This window comes from Gorilla gorilla, chromosome 18 (assembly GCF_029281585.2).
Source record: "Gorilla gorilla gorilla isolate KB3781 chromosome 18, NHGRI_mGorGor1-v2.1_pri, whole genome shotgun sequence".
NCBI classification, from domain to species: Eukaryota; Metazoa; Chordata; class Mammalia; order Primates; family Hominidae; genus Gorilla; species Gorilla gorilla.
The window spans coordinates 100,165,056-100,189,097 of NC_073242.2; the positions used below are offsets into that span (position 1 = coordinate 100,165,056).

The window sequence follows — 24,042 nt, forward strand, 5'->3', positions numbered from 1 at the left end:
GTTCCGGCCAGGGGCTGCCATTCTGGTTTCTGGGGGCACCTCGAGTGCTCTGCCCTGGGCGCCATGCGCATGGCTTCAGCTCCACGTCCCTCAGCGGGGAGCCGCCAGCCCCTGTCCCATCAGTGTCCTCATCCACCCAGAAGGCTGTGCATTTACCCTCTAGAACAAGGAGGGTCCCTCAAGCCAGGAATACCCTAACTGAGGGACCCCAGAGCCTGGCTGTATGCATGGACCACGCGTGGGCCTCACCTCCAGGAGGTCCACGATCTGTACTCTCAACAAGCTTCCGGGGCGGCCAGAGACCTGCTGCCTGCAACTGCCTCACCAGGCCCGATCGCTTCAGGCATGGCGATGCCCTCCTGAGGGAAGGAGGTGACTCTGGCAGGAGTCTGAGAGGATGGGTGGCAGCAGGGCCTGGCTCGGCCTTGGAGCTCTAGGCGGAAGGCCCTGACACTTGCCTTCTTGAGGCCCCACCCCCGCCTGTGCAGAGTCTGGGTCCTGGTTTACGTTTCTGCTTGGCATTTCACTGTTTCCCTGCTGGTCTCTACCTTCACAGTCCCGAGCCTGCTGTGCACAGCCCTGGCCTCCTCTGTTCAAACAGAAAGATAAAGAGGTCAGCTCTTGGGCAAGACCTGTGCTGGGACTCTTCCTCGCCTCCTGACAGCCATGTGGCCTGGCCCACCTGCATAGCCCCAGCACCCCGAGAGGAAGCACAGCTCACAGCTGCTGCCCTGGGCATGGGCCATTCCTGCCTTTCTGGCTGTGATTAGGAGCTAGAGCCATGAGTGCCTTTCTTGTCTTCACATCTTTAGTCCAGGGGTTTTGTGAAATTTTATGAACTGAGATGGCTTTCTCTAGGCTTTATAAGTGCCCACTTAAAGAGCACCGAGATAAGTGTCAGGAAACAGGATGAGAAGTTAAACATGAATACCCACCAGTGGTAACAAAGAGCAAATATCAGAGCAGCCTCACTGAGGACTCTGAGAGGCCGGTAAAAAGATCAGAGTCTCAAAGGACTGGGAGGATGGAGGTGCCACAGCCGTAGTGGTGGGCCACAGCATGGCTGGGAGGGGGCTCCTTCAGTTATTCTTGGCCAAATGGAAGGGGAGGGGTTCTCCTATTTGTACCCTCCCCCACCCCCTCCCGGGAGGCTGAAAAAATTCCTTTTGTGATCAGCCATTTTCAGAGAATTTTAAGACGGATGAAATAGGCTTTTCATCCACATGTTCCCTGCCAGCCCAGGAAATCTTCCCTGGATTAAACGCGTGAGAAATAAGAGGGCCCCAGACATGAGGCATCCTTGGAAGTCGCCCGAGGGGACATGTCTTAGTCTTAGCTCTGGGTTACAGGCGAGGTGCCCTATAGCAGAACTTGCTCTGGTGGGCAAGAGGCCTGCTCCCTCCACTCCCCACCAGGATCACGCCACTGCCCCTCTGAGCAAAGACACGAGGTAACCACCGACAGAGAAAGGCAGGTGGACGATTTAATACTGGGATATGGCAGCCTCCGTGGGGAGGGACAGTGACCCTGAGCCATTGGGCTCAGGCTGGGAGCGTAGAGGCAGTGTCTAGCCGGGCTCAGGATCCAGAGGGAGATGTGTTCTGCACAAAGACAGTGAAGGCGGTGGACCTGGGCAAGCTGCAGAGCTCTCCGAGTCCAGAGACCACTGCTGCCAAACCAGCACCAGACCGAGCCTCAGGCTGATAAATGCACAGAAAGGACTGCAGAAGGAAACACACCAAGCTGAGACCCAGAGGCTACTTCTGAGGGAGGAGGTGGCAGGTGGTCAGGGGTCTTTCCCATTTACTGCTATACCATTCTGCATTATTTCAGTTTTTATTTTATGTGGTTTAATATTTCTAAACAGAAAATAAAGTATTGAGAATCCTCTGTGTGCTTCTCTTGGACTCCTTCTTGGAGAGGCTTGGCGGTGGAGCCCACGGGCAGGGCTGGGGAAGGTGCTACCTCCCCAGGGCATGGGTGCTCCAGCCTGGCCACGATAGTGGAGCTTTCCTCTCTAGAGGGGTTGCTGCAGGTTTAACAATGGAAACATGCATTTTACAAATGAGAGGATCAACAGCCGGGAAAAGGTATTTTTAGCTACGGTGGCTCTTTGCTTCAAAGGCGTATGTTTCATCTAAAACCAGGCAAACCTCCTACAAAGTCTGCCTGCTTGCAAGGAGTGATTAGCATAATACAAGCATGAAAAAAAAGGCCTGGCTCCACTTTGAGGCAGGAGTGCCTACTACAGGGGGAGGCTTTCTCCTAAAATAGAATCGCCAGCAGATGAGGAAAGTCTTATCAATGGAGACGAAGCCCCCATCTCCACTTAGAGCAAAAAAGCTACCGTGCGCGAACAGCCTGGCTATGACGGGCGCGCTGCAGCCACCAGCATAGAGCGGGGTCTGAGGATGGAAATGCTGACCACAGTTCCGCCCTGAAGACCACCATTTGAATCACCTTTGCCTCAGGCTCCCACCTTCTTCCAATTAAAGTACAAAGGGTTTCGGGCTGCCTTTCCAGATGTCCTTCCCCTGGGGGTAGGGAAGAGCCCAGTCAAGAATGGCCAGGGGAATGGACGTGGAAGAGGGCAGGCTTGAGGGGACACAGATGATGAAATCTTAGGGTGGCACCTTCCCCAGAGGCCATACCACTGTGAGTCAGATGTCTGCTCCTCTGGGCCCCTCTATCAACCCAGAGCACTTGCCTCCTGGGCTCCCCACTGTCCTGCTCAGGAGCATCTTTGTTTTTGTTTTTTTTTTCTGTAGAGATGGGGTCTTGCCATGTTGCCCAGGTTGGTCTTGAACTCCTGGGCTCAAGTGATCCACCCACCTCTGCCTACCAAAGTGCTGGGATTCTGGCGTGAGCCACTACGCCCAGCCTGTGGGCACATATTTGATTGCTATCTTTTCTCTCCTAGAAACCCATTAGCTGGCTGTGGGAAGCCCGAACCTGGGCCTGTGGGCCTGTGTATACGTGGAGAGAGGCTTGAACTCTTCTCCAAACACCACAAAAATGAAACGGAGGCTGTGACCCTCCAGGAGCGGTAACTGCAGATACAAATCTCTGCAGCTGCTGGAAACAGGGCACTCGGCAGCTGCTCCAGCGCCCCTCTCCTGTGGCCTGCTTGCTTACCAGGCCCAGGGCCCATCCTGGGGGCCTGCGACCTTGGGCTGCGGGGGTCGGGGAGGGGGCTGGGGCAGAGAGGTGGCATTTTTGCTCTCTATTTTAGGCATCACTGGCAGGAATGAGAGAAGAGACTGGAAGGATCAGTCATCTCTCCATCATCTCTCTCCCCTGAGGATCCCCACAGGGGTAAGATCATAGACGGGTCTTCCTGCGAGGGTCAGGGACTGGGAAATATTCACAGACGGGGCACGCAGCTGAAGATCTGAGAAACCAATTACTATGCTACTGGGGGGCCCAGGAGAAGCAGAAGAAACTGGACCGGGACAGCCGCTCAGGCTTCGAGGGCAGGAATGGAGGTGACTCCAGGAACCTGTCAACTGTGGGGGCAGGGGGCTTCCGACAGAGGTAGGTGGGGGTCTTCTTCAGGAAAAGGGCTGGAAGGAGGGGCTCAGCTCATGGGAGAAGAAGGAAAAAGCTGACTCTTCTCAGGAAAAATGAGTGGACAAGGAAAGTTGGCCGAGTTCACAGGCACCTGGCATTAGCTGACTGAAGCCAGCGTACCCTGAAGAGCCAAACAAGTCCATGGCAGGGATGTCTGCGGTGTCGAGATGGTTTTAAACTTAGTCCAGATTATCTGCTTAAACTGCCTGTCCTAGCAGCACTGAACCTTCCAGAATGACACAGCAGCAAGAACCCTGGTCAAGCCAGCTTCCTGAGCCGGCTTCCTAACTAGCCTGTGGTGTTTCACGAGACTAATGGCAGAGGAGAGTGTGTAGGGCCACAGCTGTCATGGTGAACAAGTGAGGGTCTCACCACCTGCCCCCACTGGCGAGCCCTGGGCCCCACTTCCCTCCGTCCCACTGGAAGCTCTGTGAGCCAGCCACCTCAGGCACAGCCTGGCACATGCCCACTGCCTATCTGAAGGCTCCTCTCAGGGACTTGGGCACCCTCACACAGGGAGAGGAGGTTTTCTGAACCTGCTTCAGCCCTCCACTGGCTCACAGGGTACCTCAGAGGTGAGGCCACCAGGGGCCTCCCAGCCACACTCCAGGTTGCCCAGAGGGTGTGGGGACTGGCCTCTGGGCTTCTGAGCAGACTGCTTGCTGTGTCAGAAACACCTCCCCCACTCCTTCCCTGACCAGTTCCTACTCATCTTTGCTGGCTCAGCTTAGATGTCACGTTTCAGAAGCTTTCCCAGACCCCCCAACAGGCTGGGCACCCCCTCGCCCACATCTGTTTCACCAAGCATCACCACTCTGCGATGCTATGCTTGCAATCGTGACTAACCCTGGCGGGCAGGGACTAGCTCTGCCCACTGCGGTGTTCCCACTGGTGGGCACTGTGCCAGGCACTGACGGACGCCCAGGACAGGGTTCCTCAGTGATACATGGCGCTTCCTGGCTCCCCTGCCTGCCCAGCACAGCAGCAGCGCCCTACCGCCCCCTGGGTGAAACTCTGATCTACCCTTACAGGGAGGGGGCCGAGCTCTTGCTCCCGGCGGTTCCATTCTCAGAGAGGCGAGCGCTCTTGCCCGGCCTGACAGCTGTGGCCTAATTTCCAGGGCTATAACCGGGCTCCTTATTTTTACCCACTTGGTATTTTTCATTACTGATGCACGGGAGATGGCCAGGGATTGGGAATGGGGGAGGTGTGGGCTAATGGAAGACGCGTATGCGGTGGAGTCGGGGCTGTGGGGCCAAGGTGAGGGCCTGCAGGCGGGATAGAGAAGGGGTGGGGACAGACCAGACAGATACATGTATTTTTAAATTTTACAAGGGAAAAAGAAAATCCCAAATCCCACCCCCTTGTTCTTCCTCAGTAAGCATTTTCAACAAGGTCACAAATGCGCTGGCTCTATAGATTTTTGGCTCCAAACCACATTTCAGGCAGCCTTTAAAAGCCAATTCTTGGCATAGCTTCAGCGGAGCCTGAGGAGAGGGGAAAACTAGGGCACTTTTATGCTTTCAGAAAACCTCGGATCCAGGTCACAGCTTCCTGGCTCTGCTGACGCTGTGGGGCACCCCCCTTCTCACAGGCCTGACCTGAGGACCCCCCTCCACCTCCCCCAGTGTTTTCTTCAGAGCATGGATCACAAGACCAGGTCACCTGTTTCTTCGTTACTTGTCCCTGTGGGCCCCTCCCATGAGGCTGCAGCCCCAGGGGAGGCGTGAGCCATGCCACAGCTGGCATGGGGCCTGGCACATCCCAGGCACTCAGGAATATTTGCGGAATGGCCCTCTGTGTGGAGTGAGTGAATCTTTGACCCCTGTTCCCCAGCCAGGGAGCTCTCTCCTTATGAACTCCCCAGTGCTCTTGTCCAGCCCCTATAAGATGTTCCCATCTCCCTGAAATACCTTCTCCCCGGTCTGTGGAGGCTGGGCCCATGTTGGCCTGGCCCAGGCCCTCCTCCGTACAAAGGCAGCAGGCAGTAAATATTTACAGGAGAAATCAAAGCCTCAGTTTCTTTCTGTATGAAAGAACCCAACTGGCCCATAAGGTCCCTCCTGGCTTCTCCCAGACTGAGACTCTCTGGGACTCTGATCAGTTTTGGCCCTGCGGCTATCCAGGCCTGGGTCACATGTATGGAGACAGGGCCCCAAGCGGGCCCTGCTATGAGGTGCTGGGCCTGCGTCCACTCCCAATTCCACACACGACAAAGGGTAGAAGACCCATCCGCTCTGCCTGCATGGATGCTTCCAGAAATAGTGCTGTTGGCGGAAGGAGGCCACAGAGGAGGAATCAGCTGGAGGCCATACCCGGCCACCACCTCCTCACTGCCTGCTCCCACTGTGGATCTGGAGGGTCACTGGGTCACATATACAGCTTCACCCTCCCACTTTCCTGCAGGAAGGAAGGAGTTGGCTGCTTGGAGGTGAAAAAGTCACTCCTTCAGTTACCCCCATGGTGGCCCTTGGTAGGGCCTGCTTCACACTCCTCCTCTGTGAGCATTTAAACCCAGACCACCAGGTCCACACCATTGTTGGCTCTGCCTCCTGATGTCCATGGCCTTGGATTCTGGTTCCAGAACCATGACGGCCCATGACACCTGCTCCTGTGTCTGAGGGTGGGCACCCGACCCTTTTCAGGGCAATCAGCACCAGCGCACTCTGGCCACACTGATGGGTCCCATGGGACATGAGCCCAGGACAGGTGCTGAAGGCTGGGGTGCCGAGAGGGCCGGAGCGAGCCATCTGGCCACAAAGCGGGTGGCCTGTCCACTAATGGGGCAGATGGAGGAGGAAGAGCCAGCTGTGGCGGGGGAGAGGAGGACTTGAGGACAAGAGGTGGCCTGAGCCTTGAACTTCTAGTTTTAAATGAGCCCATCCTCGCCTCTGCCTGCACACTACCTTTATTTTTCTTTTTTTAAAAAAGTATAGAATGTATTTTCTGGATATAGATCGGCACACTGAATAGTATTGATACCTTTGTTTTTCTTCCTGTAAGGGTGAGAATTGGTTTTCTGCCATGTGCCGTCCAGAGTCCTGACTGCACAGAACTGGACAAGAGCTAGTTGCTGGGTGGGTTGGGGGACAGAAGACGGGAGAGTGCTGGGGTTTGAGTATTCATTTTTTTCTTTTTCTTTTTTTTGAGACAGGGTCTCACTCTGTCACCCAGGCTGGAGTGCAGTGGTGCGATCTCAGCTCACTGCAACCTCTGCTTAAGCCTCCCTCTCGCCTCAGCCTCCTGAGTAGCTGAGACCACAGGCACATGCCACCATGCTCAGTTAATTATATTTCTCTTTTTTTGTAGGGCGGCAAGGGTTTCACCATGTTGCTCAGGCTGGTCTTGCACTCCTGGGCTCAAGTGATCTGCCTGCCTTGGCCTCCCAAAGTGTGGGATTACTGGCATGAGCCACCACGCCCGGCCTTGAGTATTCATCTGAATGACTCTATAACTTTCTCTCTTACTCTTCTCTAGAAACAGGAGAAAGTGAGTCAACCCCAGAACACCTGCGTTCCAGGAGCTGAGCCCGAGGGAGCAGTTGGGCCAAGCCTGGCTCTGTGACCAGCCACTGCCCACCCCGGGGCCTCCTCGGCTCCTCACAGTTATCTACTAGTTGCTTCTGGTACTGAGTGCACAAGTTACTAGGTGCCAGGCTGTCTCCTAAGCACTTTCCATATGCTTCGTCACTCAGTCTCACAGGGATTAGGAGGAGATAGTGATGATCCCCGTCTGCATTTCTCTTTTAAGAAAACTGTGCTTGGGGCTGGGTGCGGTGGCTCACGCCTGTAATCCCAGCACTTTGGGAGGCCAAGGCGGGCGGATCACGGGGTCAGGAGATTGAGACCATCCTGGCTAACATGGTGAAACCCCGTCTCTACTAAAAATACAAAAAATTAGCCGGGTGTGGTCGTGGGCGCCTGTAGTCCCAGCTACTCGGGAGGCTGAGGCAGGAGAATGGCATGAACCCAGGAGGCAGAGTTTGCAGTGAGACAAGATTGCGCCACTGCACTCCAGTCTGGGTGACAGAATGAGACTCCTTCTTAAAAAAACAAACAAGCAAAAAAAAAAAAAACAACAAAGAAAACTATGCTTGGGAAGGCAGCCACATGGCCAGCCCCTGTGGTTCTCCTGGCTCAGCATCTCGTGGGAAGAGTGACCCCTTTCCTTAGGTGTGCTGTTGCTCCCCAACTCCACGTGGGGTTCTGTTAGGGCTGCCACTCACAGCACCCCTCAGCCCCACCTCCCTGCCACTGGCCCTGTCTGGGCCAATCAGAGCTTCCCTCTGGATCATGACTGGCTGGGATGCAATGCCCAGGCGATGTGGTGGCCGTGTCTCTGCCACTTGAAAGAGACCAAAACAGCATGGCTGACCTCAAACAAAGACTGCAGAGATCTTGCTGACCCTGGTCTTGGTCTGGACACAGAGGCCAGTGAAGTTCCTTTGCTCATTTTGGTGCCTTTGACCTGGGTTCCTACCACATGCCACCCAAAGGGTGCTGCCCAATACAGTAAGATTAGTGGTTCCCAGCTCCAGGCTGCAGACCACCGCTGGCCTGGCTGCCGCAGAAGCCCCTTGGATTCTGGCAGGTCGGGAGGGCTGGTAGGATGGCTAGGAAACTTTGCTTTTACAAAGCACAAACAGGCTGGACTAGCTGGTTTCCAAGACTCTGTCAAGAATTAAGAGAAAACACCTCTCGATTCCAGGTGGATCATGCTCAGCATCCACTTACTGGGAATGCGGAACAATCATCACTCAGAAACAGGCGGCTTCATGGGTATGTTTCCATGAGCTCCTAATTCCCCGAAAAAGCATCAGAAAACAAAAAAAAATGCTAACTGTAAAGAAAAATTGATTACCTGGACTAGGTTAAAAATGAAGAATGTCTGTTCATCAAAGGACATCATTAAGGGAGTGATAAGGCATGCCACAGGGTAGGAGAAGATAATGACAGTATATACAACTGAGAAAGACTCAGATTCAGAATATACAAAGGACTTCGGCAAATCAATAAGAAAAACACCAAAAACTCAAAGGGAAAATGAGACTTGAACAGACTCGTCACAAAAGAGGATATCCAAAAGGCCACTAAGCTATGAAAAGTTGTTCAACTTCATTAGTCTTTAGGGAAATGCATATTAAAACCACAAGATGATACTACTGTACCCCTAATCAGAATGGCTAAAATCAAAGACTGATGATACCAAGTGTTGGTGAGGATGTGGAGCAACTGGAACTCTCCCACAATGCTGACGGGAGTGGAAGCTGGCACAAGCACTTTGGACAGTACCTCCCCAAGCCCATGGTATGTCTGCTTGCCAATCCAGCAATTCCTAGGTATATACCTAATAGAAATGTGTCTATATGTTTATCAAAAGGCACATAAGAAAGCATTATCCATAATAGTGTGAAACCGAAAATAACCCCCATGCCCATCAATACTAGAAGAGATAAATAAATCACGGTATCGTCATACAGAATATTCCATGGAAATGTGAACTACTGTGACATCCAACACAGACGAATCTCACAAACCCAATGTGGATCCAAAGAAGCCAGGCTTTGCGAAAAGAGCACCAGCTGTACGGTTCCATTTATATGAAGCTCAAAACCAGGCAAGATGAACCTCTTGTGTTGGAGTCAGTACTTGAGGGAGGCGGGGAGGGGCTGTCACTTGCAGGAGATGTGAAAGGGACCTCTCTGGTGCTGGAAATGTTCTATTTCTTGATCAGAGGGCTCATTCCCTGGTGTCACAGTTAGTGAAAATTTACATGAGCACACTCATGATTTGTGCACTTTCAAATAGTACGTTCTTTAAATTTACAGTCACCAAAGACATCCAGGCATCGAGCCTGGAGGGAGTTGAGGCTGCCACACCGCTTTGATCAGGACGAGGAAAGAAGACACATCTGGGGTGCTGAAGCATGTGTTATGTGGTAAGAAAGGGGGAATGCTTCCCGGGGAGACGGCAAGACCAAGCTGAAAACAAGACAGTGTCTCCGGCGCGGTGGAGCTTCCAAGGCACCTTCCTCTCTGAAGCAGTGGGAAGGGCTGGGAGTTGTCAAGTTTGGATGACTGTTCTTCCTTCAGAGGGAAAGGAGTGGATATGCAAATAGCAAGCCTGGGGGCAGAAGGGCCCATCTGAGGACACAGGTTTACTGATGACGAGGTGGATGGTGAAACGGAGACACAAGTGCCACAATCAGGTGGAAGAAAATGCTCTCCTGGGGTACTGAGGAGGCCCCGATGGCCCCATGTTGGGGCTATCCACCCATGTGGTCTGGAGCTGGAGCTCAAGACTGGGGCCGGGGCAGGTCACACCCCTTCTGAGGGAATAAAGAGACACAAAACTTAGCACTTAAGGAAGCAGCTTGCGAAAAAGTGAGAGACGGGGCTCAAAACAGACTGGTGGAGGACTAGAAAAAATGAGCGCTGACTTGAGTGCACTTGAATCATCTCAGCTTGGCTTCAAAGAGGCCAAAGTGGATGATGCGAGCCACTGCGATAAGCCAGGGGAAAAACCACATCCCTGAGAAGAGGTGGTGACACATGTCCTGTTGAGCAAGAGTCAAAAGGGAGATTCAGACCTGGAGAGATGTTCACCATCAAAGTGCCAGGGAGCTCCTGGGAGAGTATGCCGGCTAGAGACCAGAAGTGGGCCAGAATAAGGGACAGGCCGGCATGGTGGGGCTGGGGCCTAGAAGGAAGCCAGAAAGGACGTATAGATTGACTTGGTGCTTCACCTCTGCCTGAGTGGGTGGAGTCAGTGGGAGCCATCCCGGGCAGGGATGAGAGCCCTGGGGATGGGGATGGGAGGAAGGGAAGAGGAGAAACAGGAAGCCGAGGAAGAGGAGGAGAAAGAAGAGGAAGAGGAGGAGGTGGGGAAGGAAAAAGGAGGATGAGGACGAGAAAGAGGAGGGGGAGGAAGGAAGAGGAAGCAGAGGAGGAGAAGAAGAGAAGGAAGAGGAGGACAAGGATGGCGTCACATCAGGAGATGTCTCTGTGGGGATTTTCCTCAGGCTAAATAACCCTGGGTAGGATGGCGACCCCATGGGAGGGCCCGGCTTCTCTCTAATGAGGCTGAGCCCCTGGCTGCCAGGTCTGAGGTCCTGTCCTGGTGTGTGCAGATCAGGAGACGTGGCTCTCGTCTCAGCTCTGTCCCCGTCTGCTGCATGGGACAGCCATTGTGCCTCTCTGGGCTGCAGAACACGAACCCTCCAGGCCCCTCCAGCTGTGGATTGCAGGCGGGCGGATCTGGCGCTGCTCTGCAGACAGGGTTAGGTGAATCCCATGGTGCCAGTCCTGGATAGCATGTGTCCTCTGGGCCGTGTGATGGTGCTCATGGCAGGCGTGTCCCCCCACATCGGTCTCACCATCAGGCCATCACTCCCTCTTTCCCCACAGCACAGGAGCACAGGACCCCAGGCCTGGTGGAGGGCACCTCAGCTCTGGGGTCTTTGGATGGCTATGCAGTACCCTGCAGATCACCTCCCAATGCCACAGTTGAGAACCTAGGACTGGGGATGAGGGCAGATGCTCAGGTGCCACAGGTGCCTTTAAAAGATGGAACAATGACGAGGACAACGGCAAATGACCCAAGGCCCCCACTCTCCTGGGACTCACTGCATCTGAGCCCTGAACTACAGAAAACTCCCTCATCCACTCAGATCCCAAGAGCCGCTTTGGTGGCCATCCCTGCCTGGGCTATGAAGTGGACTTGGCCCACCCAGGACTCTTCCCCGGGCACTGCATGCTCCCTTGCAGGGTGGCGAGTGCCATGTGAGGCGAATTCTGTGCCATGGGTCCCCCAGGCCAGGCCCCTCCGAGGGCCACATCACCCCTGCTCAGAGACAGGAGCTCTCTCCTTCCCCATGGAAGAGGTGCCTGGTATGGGCGGCCTTTCACAAACCGCATGCAGCAGAAACCCTTTTGGGTGTGTTTCTGTGACGGGGCCAGGGTTGTGGGGGTTCTGTGATCTTCGTGACTCTGTTAAATCGCATGTGGAGAGAGAAGGGAGAAGCGCACGGGGCTGTCCAAGGGCAACCCAGGGAAACACGCTGAAAGGACACCAGGACAAGAGAAAGAGCTTCCTGAGAAACGCATTCTACAACGATGGACAAGACACGCTCGGTGTTTAAATACACTGAAGACAAAGGGCACCCACATTTGTCTGTCCTGGCTCAGATGCAGGCAGGGCCCAAGGAGGCAGAGGATGGAAAATGGCTTCTAGGGGCCAGTTCCAAACCTACCACTGTATATGCATTTTTTAATGATACTGACTGACTGCGGTAGCTCATGCCTGTAATCCTAGCACTTTGAGAGGCCAAGACAGGAGGACGGTTTGAGCCCAGGAGTTCAAGACCAGCCTGGGCAACATAGTGAGACCCCATCTCTACAACAAAATAAAAAATGTAGCCAGGTGAGGTGGCTCATGACTGTAATCTCAGCTCTTTGGGAGGCTGGGGCGGGTGGATCACCTGAGGTCAGGAGTTTGAGACCAACCTGGCCAACATGGTGAAACCCCATCTCTACTAAAAATACAAAAATTAGCCAGGCATGGTGGTGCACACCTGTAATTCCAGCTACTCGGGAGGCTGAGGCATGAGAACTGCTTGAACCCGGTGGGTGGAGGTTGCAGTGAGCTGAGATTGCACCACAGCACTTGATTCTGAGTGACTGAGTGAGACCCTGTCTCAAAAGAAAAAAAAAAAGATTTACCAAGTGCAAGAAAAATGCATAACTGACTTCCTCTTACTCCAAAATAAAAAATAATAGGCATGGTGGTGTGTGCCTATAGTCCCAGCTACTTGAGAGGCTGAGGCAGGAGGTCACAGCGAGGTGAGCCGTGATTGTGCCACTGCACTCCACATAGCCCAGTGACTGGCTATGAAGCCCAGTCACCCTTCATAGCCTGGGTGACTGAGTGAGACCCTGTCTCACAAAATAAATAAATGATACCACATTATGGTACACATTAGCTACTTGTTAATTAACGAAGCTGCTGGAGTGACCAATGTCAAATCTTTCCAAGTTTCCTGGCATCCTTAGGTGAAGTCTAAATAGTGAGATCCAGAGAATACTGCAGGTCCCATCTAGAAACAACTTCTCAAGCTTCAGAAAGAAATTCATTATCAAGTTCTCAGCCCCTGAAAACTGTTCCTGACCATCACCCTACCAGCCCTGCTGGTTGCCTGAGCTATGGGGCTGGGGGAGGTGATGCTTCTCAGGTGTGCAGACAACAAAGAACATGCTTTTAGTGAAAGACTAGCAAGGGGCCAGCGTGAACTTGATGAGGGGTCTGACCACGTGTGCCGTGTGGTGGCCACCGAGGAGGGGAGCTTTCCCACCAATCTGCTGCTGGGTCCTCCCCTCCATCACAGGGGCTCCTGGAAGTGGGGGTGACCGCTGATTCAGTGGGAGCATGGCTGCTTGGGCTGTAGGGACAGGGGTCACCCTGAAGGACACATGGCCACCTCTTGCCAAGTTCACCTGTGACCTCTAGTCTCCTCCCACCAGCCCTGCTCAAAGCCCAGTGGACCCCCCGAACACCAAAATGCCACCCCTTTGAGGCTCTTGGGCCCCCTAGGCACACTGTGCAGGGCTCCCTCTGGCCAGCATTTCCTCTACTCCCCTCATACCCCAGGTCAGACCTAATTCATCCCAGCCTGGTCTAGCAAGGCCCGCCACATGTGGTATCCATTTTGCAGGAGAAAAGCCATCCCTTGTTACAGGGAGTGCCAGTGTGTATGACACTGTGGGGACTGCTTGGAGGAGGCAGAGCAAGGCCAGGACCACCCCCCACTCCATCTCCAGCCACTTCTGGGTCAACAGGGAACAACCTCCGATGGTTCTGTGAGGTGCAGGGACGCTGGTCATTTTGCCATGGACTAGGGAACAATGGAATGCAGGCTGGGCCAGGCTCTCTGGACTCCCTGAACTTTGCACCTCACAAGGTCATCTTTTCACCTGGGAGGGCAGCACTCTTTTTCTCCCAACAATCTTTTCTGTGTGTCAGACTGGGCCTCTCGGGCCTCCTGGGTCCCCCTGCCATTCCCATTGCGAAGGGGTCTCTAATTAGGAGATGAGAAGCCGAGAGCCGGTTGTGTAAAGCGGCTCCTGCTGCACACACTCCTCTGCGTCCCTTGCATGGCGACAAAAACACTTCAGCCCTGGCCCCTGGGCGGGGAACGGCTGTGGAAAGCTCCAGAAGATTCACACAAGGAGCTGGACAGACAACTCAAGCCAGCAAGAAGAGAAGCTTCTGCTGAGAGGGAAGCAGGAAGCTCTGTGGAAGAATTCCTCCTGCCTGTTCAATGTCCTGTCTCCCTCCCCTCAGCTGGGGGCCCAATCGATACGGCTACAGACTATGAAAGATCAAAACCCATCTGCATTCTGGGTAGGTGGATCAGGGCCTGTTCTAGCAAGCAGACTTAGGTTGGCGCACATTTGCCACAGCAATTTATTTTTATCCCGAACGAATGAACGCAATCCATTAAAAGGGTGAGAGGAAGAGTGGGGCCGCCTAGGAGCTCTAGCTTGTGAGCTGGGGCCAGAGGCAAACAGGGATCTGGTCTGGCCACTTCACTCTAATTTGCCATCCATTAGCACCAGCACAATGGGCTTCTGGGGGCCGGGCCAATGCCTCCAGGCAGGTGAGGGGGCACACACAAAGACTCACAGAGTGAGGAGGGGGTCCTGATGCCAAATGGACTCGAGATTCGGCAGCTGCGGGGGATGACACGTCCTGATGTGGGAGCTGGGCTTGGGAGGGGCGCCAGTGGTGCAGACGGCGGGTGGCCTTGGACACCTTGGTGATTTGGCCCCAGCCAAGGGCCCTGTCCACAGGGCAGAATGCACGAGGCCAGCAAAGTGGAATTTCCCAATTACGGCATGAAAGAGAGTTTCTTCTCAGGCCCTTCCCCCATGCCCCACAATTAAAAACAAGTCCAGTTTCTAGCGGCTGCCCGGCCCCCCACCCCCTCAGTGACCAATCAGCTCCCCACTCCACCTATTCGCCCTCTTCCCAACACAAGGGCTCTTATGCAAACCCAGGACACTGGGGAGGGGCAGTAGCAGAGGCACATATTAGGGACTGAGCATTTGCTCAGCTGGACAGGCTGCCACGCCTGTCTGTAGCAGAGGTGAGAGGAGGCCCAGAATGAACTGGAAGCCTTGCTGCTGGGCTTCTCTGGGTCAGGATCTCATGAAAGAAGTCCCATGACTGCTTCCTCCTTTCCCTTGTGGGCCCCATCCTCTCCAAATGCCCACCTCATCTGAGGAGTGCCCTGTTCCCCTGGGAGGTGGCTCGGACCTCATCTACCATTAACTGGGCCGGTTCGGGTCAGGCCCTGGCATTCACCGCATACAGTGGCTCATTACAGATGCAAGCATTCTCCGCCAGTCCTCTCTGCAAGGCGGCAGGGAGGAAGAGGAGGGGAAAAATGCACAGTCGCTGAAGCCAAAGCGCGGCTGGCCGGAGGGCCGTGTTGGCAGGCAGAGCGACTGTCTTCAGACTTGCTCGCTTCCCAGCACAGAAGCAGGCCTTGTAAAGATCACAGCTGTCGGGTCACGCTGGAGTTCATATCACAGTTTATCAAAGAGGCTGGGTTTTCTCCCTCCTCTCCTTTCTACTGAGTATAAGTGGATGGTTCACGGGGAGACAAGGCCTGGGCTTGTTCTGCCTGCATTAGCATGGAGGGTGGGAAGAGGCCGGGGGAAGGCAACGCACACCAACACCTACTCCGGGCAGAGTTGTTTTAGCGGAGCCGGGCCGGGCCGCTGGTGGGTGCCCTGGGCACTGGGGCAACAGGGCCGGTGCACTGGAGCCAGCTCTCGGCACGGAAGGTGCCATGATTTCATCCCCTCAGGGGTGTGGTTCTCCCTCCACAGACCACCCTGGGAAGCACAAGCCCTGTGGGGAGGCTGAACAACAGCCCCGCTTTATCAGACACAGCCAGCACTGGGGCTGAGACATGCGCCATTTATATAACCCCACCACACTATGACACGGCAGGCACCATCATCGCTGTGTCACAGACAAAGCAGAAAGGCCTTGGAAACAGGTCACACAGTTAAAAATGGGAGGAATTGGGGCTTGAGCCCCAAACGAGTGCCTCAGGAGGCTCATCTGCCTTAGTCCTGCAGAGTCCTGTGGAGGGAGTGGGGGTACAGTACCCCACCGCACATGTCACCATCTTCGCTGTATCTGTGAGCTTGGCCTCAACTCCCTGCTGCTAAGGAAAGGGCCTGGAGCCAGAGTAGCTGGCTGAAAAATGAAGGTTTTAAAGCCATTGGCTTCACCTTGACACGCATCTCAACCGTTATGTCTACCAGAAAAGGAGGCTGTGTGGACACCGACAGGGAGTCCAACCCACTCAAGCCTGGCTGGAGCTTGGGTACCCCGTTCTCACCCTCACTGACTCCGACATGGAGGTGCGGCCTGGGAAAGCTGCCTGGGGAAGAGGAAACGCTCCCAGGGTCTTTAGGGAAATCATGCATCTTCCTCAATGCCAAGAACCCCCACCAGATGTGTGTCTTCAAGAACTCCCGATGCCTCTGTCTTTCTATAGCAGCCGCTCCAGGTCCCAGAGCTAAACACACTCCTGCCAAAAGAACAGCTTTTCACTTGCTGGCCAGAAGAATCTCTTTCTTTTCTTTCTCAGTGAGCAATCTTGGAGGCTGAGAAGAACAACTTAGAGTTTGCCTAACAGCTAAAGAGGGGGTTAAGAAATCATTGTGCTCCTCATCAGGCCTGTGGCTTCATGCCAGCATCTGCAGAACCATCGCGATGCCTCTCTTTATTTATTTATTTATTTTTATTTATTTTTTTGAGACGAAGTCTTGCTCTGTCGCGCAGGCTGGAGTGCAGTGGTGCCATCTCGGCTCACTGCAACCTCCGCCTCCTGGGTTCAAGCGATCCTCCTGCCTCAGTCTACTGAGTAGCTGGGATTACAGGCATGTGCCACCATGCCTGGCTAATTTTTGTATTTTTAGTAGAGACGGGGTTTCACTATGTTGGCCAGGCTGGTCTCGAACTCCTGACCTCGTGATCCGCACACCTCGGCCTCCCAAAGTGCTGGGATTACAGGCATGAGCCACTGCACCCAGCCAACGATGCCCCTCTTTAAAGTCATCGCAGGAGAAAAGGAAGTGCAATGGAGAAGCAGGAGGGCAGGTGGATACCCCCCCTCCACCTCAACAAAGCTCTTTGGAAGGGCCTCAGCCCCCCACAAGAGCATGGGGAGGATGGAGGAAGCCACATGTTTGCAGGGCCTTTTCCATGTCAGATGTTGTGTGTGCCCCCAGACTGGGTGGCTGGGCCTGCAACCCTGGGGCTGGTTGACAATGGCTTGGTGTGCTGGCAGAGCGGGCAGCAGGTTCCCGAACCAGCTGGGCCAGGTGGCTGTCTGTCAGGATGCACATTGACAGGTGTGGGTGCTGCTTTTGGGGGACAGCAGTCTGGAGAAACCGCGTGAAGGACTAGGAGAGACCCAGTCCTCTGTGAAAGGCCTAGCCACAAGGTTCCTTCTGTCCCAGCCCACTGGGCTTCTAGTGGGGACGCCAATGGCTAAGAGACCTTCTGTGGCTGTTCGGGTGGGAGTGAGGCCTGGAGGCCAGCCTCAATTTCCACTGAGAACCCAGTGTGGCCCATGACAGGTTTGAGCCCCAGAAGAGCAAGCAATCGCCATACTGAGACCCTGGAGGATGGGAAGGGAGGACCCACTGGCCCAGCTCCTGAGCACACTGAGGAGCTGGGCCTCAGGTGGTCCTGGCACGCAGGATGTTCAGGGCCTCTCACGGCACCAGGCTCTGCACTCCCACACAGAAGGGACAAAGTGGTGGCTGCTGAATTAGCAGAGTGCAGGAGTTTGCAGCGCAGCTCCTGCCCAGCCCAGTGGGCACGTTACTTCCTCTTATTTTCCCTTCTGCAAAATGATGATTCCCGTGAGCCCAGGAAGCCCAGGAGATGCACTGCAAAGCAAGCAAAGCCTCCCTGGCCTGGAGTCTGCACCTGGGAACATGGCAGTGGGCTGGCCTCCAGCTTCACAGAGCCTCAGGCCCTGAGCGGGTGGGGAGGGCATGCAAGCATGCCCATGGGGCCTGCACTTCTGCTCCATGTAGCCTGGAGATGCTGGTTACTACCCCAAACTCCTTCTCGCCATGCGTCTTGGTCATGTGGGGCTGAGACAGGGTGGAAAACCCACCTCAGCCCAGTTCTCCAGAGGGGACGCTAGCTATAGATTCCTCCTCCAAAGGCCTCTCCTTCCACTGACTCCCTGAAAGTCGTCCAGGCAAGGAGAGCTCATCAGGAGTACTGATGCCTCTGCAATTTGGAAAACCACATGATGTTAACTGTCACTCTTGTGGGAACATTCCGCTGCTTTCCTGGTGGGGGGGGCCTCTTGCACCATAGCTAACCTCTACCTCAATTCCCTACCTGAAACTGGCCAACGTGATGGGAAGAAACACCACGGAAATCTTCCTCTTTCGGCCAATGAAGGTTAAGAATCCATTTCTGTCTCTCTGACACGGTGGTTCTCAACTGGGGTGATTCTCCTCCCTAGGGGACCTCTGGCAATGTTTAGAGACATTTCAGACGGTCCCAACTGGGTGAATGCAAGTGCTACTGGCATCCAGGGGGCAGAGGCCTGGGATGCTGCTGACATCCTACAGGGCGCAGGACAGCTGCCATCCCGAAGAGCTATCTGGCTCCAATGCCAACGGCGCTGAGTTCGAGAAGCCCTGCTCTAGAAGAGCCCAGAGAAGCAAGAGGGTGGTGACAGCCTCCCCACTATCACAGGGGCATCCTTTTGGTGGCCAGACCATCAGAAGCCCCTGTCCCCCACTGTGGTCCTGCTCTTTGTCTTTCTGGTCAGGCAGGCCTGTCCTCTCCCACAACGCAATTCTGCAGCCCCATCCCCAGGGTGCCCTCAACTCCACCTCAGCTCCTGAGCTGGCCGGTCACCTCCTGTACGCTCCACTCCCTCAACTCCCCCAGCAGTATTCAGGCTCCTGCAGCGGCTTGCAGCAGACCATCCCCGGGTCTCACCTCCCTCACTGCCTCCTGCCATCTCCCTGCTCGGCTGCTTCCTTTACCTCTCTGGCCCTTCGTCATAGTCTCCTTTTCTGGCTTCTCCTTCTTTCCCCAACCATTACAGTCTGGAACACGTAGGGTTCAGCCTCAGACCCCTTCCCTCTCACTCTACCTCTTCTTAAGAACTCCCTAAGAATGAAAGCTCCACAAGTGCAGAACCATCTAGAATGGTCCCTTGCACAGAGTTAGTGTTCAGTAAACATCTGTTGAATGAATGAATGAATGAATGACTATGCCATCAATTTCGAGATTGTATCTTGGGCCTCGGTACCCCCTTGGAGAGCCTGGTACAGCAAACTACTTCTTCAATACCTTCTTTTTGATGTCCCCAAAGTAATTCAAACTCAAACATGCACCCCCTCCTCACTCCCTGCCACTCTTCCGGGGCTCCCACCTCGGGGACTGGCATCGCCATCCACCCGCTGCCCAAACCAGAGGCCTGGACACCCTGACACTCCCAGCTCCCTCTCCCCTCACTCTCTCCACATCAGTCACCAGACAAATCTACTTCCTACTCAGTCTCGAATCCTCATTCTCGAATCCGGCTGCGGCTTCCCATCCCCCTCACAAGCTGCCACAGTCTCTGCTTGGACAACAGCCTCCCAGCTGGCTCCACCTCAGCCCCTCCAACCCATTCGCCCCAGCAACAGTTGTCTTTCAAGCCAGAAATCCAGTCACACTGATCCCCTGCTCAAGCCCTGTCAGTGCCTCCGCGCCGACCCGAGTAAGGTCTCTGATCCTCACTGTGGCCCACAGGCTGAAGCTGCTTATTAGTTTACAGCAAGATGAGCTCCCCAGGCTCTTTCTTGCCTTCAAGCCCCATACAGCCTAGGCCCCTGCCGGGACTCCTTCAACTCCTGACCTCCAGACCATGGTAGTCGGTAGTCTACTCAGTCCCCAAGCACCCCAGACCACTTTAATAACCCCATCACCCCAGGGGTTCCGATTTCACTCATCAGAGGGAGGCCCAGGCTTTTTTTTTTTTTTTTTTTTTTTGGAGACAGAGTCTTGCTCTTTCCCCCAGGCTGGAGTGCAGTGGTGTGATCTCGGCTCACTGCAACGTCCACCTCCCGGGTTCAGGCGATTTATGTGTCTCAGCCTCTTGAGTAGCTGGAATTACAGGCATGTACCACCACACCTGGCTAATTTTGTATAAGGCATCTTTTTGTAAAGCCTCTCCAGTGATCTAACATGCAGGGCTGAGAACCACGGCTGGACAGCACCTAGGGCCATACAGACTACTCTAGAAATCTCCTCCACCTGGCTTTGGTGTAGAAGCTGGAGGAATTTGTGCCCTGCTCTAGCTTTCACCAGGCTGAGGGTGACACTGGGCCACTCTTCTGCTACTTCTTGGAGCTGAGTTGGAGGCAAAAGACCAGCCCCAGCCATGCTGCTGCTGATGACAGTTCTAGATGCCTCCAGCCTCTGGGGCTGGTGCCCTGGCACCATCCTGGGCTGGGCTCACATGACTCAGGAGCCTGGCTCCACCAAGCCTGGCTAAATCCCGCACTGGGGGCTGGGCCTGGAGCACAGCCCCATGTCCCACGCCATCTGGCTCACCTCCTTTCCTCTCCAAAAGCCTGACAATGGCATTGAATAAGAGGCTATTCCACCTCAGGGGAAGATAGTAACTCAGGAAGCAAAAAATGAATTCAGTTTTGCGGAAAAACATCAACACTGACCTGTCTGTTTCATGTCAGAAGCATCAGCAACCAGTATGAAGGGGCAACCTTCTTCATTTCTTTTAAGAACAGATCCAAAGGTCAGGAAAAGGAGGAGAGAGAAGGGAAAGAGAAGGTGGCTGCTTTGACACTTGAATGGCGTGAAAGTGAAAAGCCGGGGCCGTGGGAGGAAGAGGAGAAAGCGCGCGGCCAAGGCTGACCTGATGATGAAAGGGCCTCTGACCTCCAGGAGCTTCCGTTCGCTGCTGAATCTCTTGAGAAGGTTGATCATGAACTTATAAAAGTAAGAATTCATGGTGGGAGTGGAAGGAGAACATTCTAAGCCTTTGGTACCTGTAGAGAAAGGGATAGAGCCAGCATTTATTCTGATTATGTGTCCACAGGGTGATGAGATCCACACAGAATATAAACAACTATAAATGCCAAAAAGATGTGTGTGGGGGGTGTTATAACAAGATGAGGGAAAATCTCTAATCAAGAGCCATGGAGCAACAGAGAAAAAGGCAAGTCTGCACAAGCAACTACAACTTGGCTTACTGCAAAAATGCCCACTAGTTAAAGTCCTACTCGTAACTTGAAAAAAAAAAATCCCATTACTGTCCACCCTTTCATCCAAGCCTAAACCACTTAGTGAACATCTCATGTGTATAAGACCCTGCTAGGTGCTATGATTTTTTTTAAAAAACAAACTCTACTCATTATCCCAGTAAATGAAATACACTCGAGATCTATTTGGGCCATTAAGGACAAACAAGAAGTCAAAGAGAATAAATGGCTAAGGTACTTGTGTCAGTGAGTCCAGTCATTGTGGCTCAATGGTCAACAAAACTGATGGACCCACAAGAGGCAAAAGCCAAGCTCCTTTCCTAATATGACCTGAGGAAAAGGAATGATGCGCACAGCCACTCAATTACGGACAGCAGACACTGACAAATGTTACAAAGTGTTTTAAACTTTACTTTTGAAATCAAAAGTTCTTTCTTCCTCATCCTCAGGCAAAGATGCTCTTTTAGGATAGAACTCTGAAAACTTTCAAAGCCTGAGGTGACTTTCTAACCAGGAGCACAAATGTCTCTGACGTGTGTCCCAGCTAGAAAACACACCGAGGTACAGATACCACCATCCCTTCCAGACCTCCCTTGCACACATGCCCCTTGGTAAAGTACCCAGCACCAAGGGGACAAGGGAAGGGCTGATGGAATACTTGGATGGTCTGGGGTAGCGTATCTGTATGCCCGTTGGTATCTTCCCTGGACATCCCTTCTGATATATGCCAACCTCCACAGCTCTGTGAAAGGAGTTACCAAGGGATGGAAGGAATCCTCACTCACTGTGCCTGAGGCAGGAATTTTTTTTTTTTTTTAAGACTGAGTCTTGGTTTGTTGCCCAGGCTGGAGTGCAGTGGTGTGATCTTGGCTCACTGCAACCTCTGCCTCCTGGATTCAAGCTATCCTCTTGTCCCAGCCTCTTGAGTGCTGAGATTACAGGCATGCGCCACCACGCCCAGTTAATTTTTGTAATTTCTTTTTTTAGTAGAGGTGGGGTTTCACCATGTTGGCCAAGCTGGTCTCGAACTCCTGACCTCAGGTGATCCACCTGCCTTGGCCTCCCAAAGTGCTGGGATTACAGGTGTGAGCCACCACACCCGGCCCGAGGCAGGACATCTTTAAAAAGAAAACAGCTTTATTGAGATATCATCCATATACCATAAGGTTAATCCTTCTAAAGTGTGCAATTCAGTAGTTTTCAGGACATTCACAAAGTTGTGCAGCCATCACCACTAATTTCAGAACATTTTTATCAACTCCCAAAAGGAACCCCATACTGATTAGCAGTCATTCACCATTCTCACTTCCACGGCCCCTAGCGATCACTCATCTACCTTCTGTCTCTATGGATTTGCCTATTCTGGATGTTTCCTATAAATAGAACTAAGCAGTAGGTGGCTTCTTTCACTCAGCACGTTTTCAAGGTTCATCTATGTTGTAGTATGTATCAGTTCTGTATTCATTTTTAGGGTTGAATAATATTCCACTTTATATTCCAAAATATGGAATATGGCTATTCTATATTTTGTTTGTCCATTCATCAGCTGGTATTTTCTCCCATTCTGTTGATTTTTTTTTTTTGAGACAGGGTGATACTATAGTTTGATTATTTGTCTCCACCCAAATCTCATGTTGAAATTTAATTCCCAGTGTTGGAAGTGGGGCCTGGTGGGAGGTTACTGGATGGTGGGGGTGGATTTCTCATGAATGGGTTAGCACCATCCCCTTAGTGTTATCTTTGAGACAGCAAGTTCTCCTGAGATCTGGCTGTTTAAAAGCGTGGGGCACCTTCCTCTCACTCTCTTGCTCCTGCTTTGGCCTCCTCTGCCTGCTGCCCCTTTGCCTTCCACTATGATTGTAAACTTCCTGAGGCCGCCTCAGGAACCACGCAGATGCTAACACCATGCTTTCTATAGAGCCTGCAGAACTGTAAGCCAATTAAATCTCTTTATAAATTACCTACTCTCAATCAGGTTTTTTTGTTTTTGTTTTTGTTTTTGTTTTTTTTTTTGAGACAGTCTTGCTTTGTCTCCCAGGCTTGAGTACAATGGCATGGTCTTGGCTCACTGCAACCTCCGCCTCCCGGGTTCAAGCAATTCTCCCGCATCAGCCTCCCAAGTAGCTGGGACTACAGGCGTGTGCCACCAGACCTGACTAATTTTTTCTATTTTTAGTAGAGGTGGGGTTTCACCATGTTAGCCAGGATGGTCTCGATCTCCTGATCTTGTGATCTGCCTGCCTTGGCCTCCCAAAGTGCTGGGATTACAAGTGTGAGCCACTGCGCCCAGCCATGTATTTTTTTATAGTAATGCAAGAACAGCCTAATAAACAGTGTCTTGCTCTGTTGCCCAGGCTGTAGTGCACTGAAGTGATTACAGTTCACTGCAGCCTCAAACTCCTGGGCTCAAGCAATCCTCCCACCTCAGCCTCTCAAGTAGCTAGGACTATAGGCGTGTGCCATCACACCCAGCTAAATTTTTTCTTTGAGATGGGGTCTCCCTATGTTGCCCAGGCTAGTCTCAAACTCCTGGGCCCAAGTGACCCTTCTGCCTTGGCCTCCCAAAGTGTTGGGATTATAGGTATTAGCCACTGTGCCCAGCCTCTTTTTATTAAAAAAAATTTTTTGAAGCACAAAATTTTTAACTCTGATTAAGCCCAATGTGTCTATTTTTTCTTCGGTTGCTTGTGCCTTTGGTGTCATAGCTATGAAATTACCTAATCTAAGGTCATAAAGATTTGCTGATATATTTTAGGTCTCTGGTCTAAATGAGTTACTTTCTATATACAGTGTGAGGAAAGGGTCTAAATCCTTTTGCATATGGATATCTAATTGTTCCAGTATAACATGATATCTTAATGGCCAATTCATAGCTACCATTTATTGAGCACCTACTATGTGCTTGACCTGCCTAAACCCTTCACACATAGTATCTAACACCCTAAAAACCAACCAACAAAGAAACAAAAAAAAAAAACACTTGAAAAATATGCACCATTCCCATTCCCATTATATACACAGAGGAGCTGTGAATTTGGGTAAGGATGATCCAAAGTCACATAGCTGGCGAGTGCTAGAGTTGCTGACCCAGGCAGCTGGTCTTCAGAGCCCATGTCCTTTGCAGCTCTGCCAGGCTGCCTGTCTCTTCG

General features: G+C 52.9%; 1 protein-coding gene across 1 annotated transcript in view; it reads right to left on the minus strand.

Moving 5' to 3' along the window:
- The window catches only part of VAC14 (VAC14 component of PIKFYVE complex), a 114,012-nt gene that overhangs the window by 23,495 nt on the left and 66,475 nt on the right, over positions 1–24,042 (minus strand). Inside the window, exon 14 of the mRNA XM_004057923.5 lies at positions 20,548–20,680. Coding sequence (XP_004057971.3) covers positions 20,548–20,680 — 133 coding nt within the window. The remainder of the gene's footprint in view (positions 1–20,547; positions 20,681–24,042) is intronic.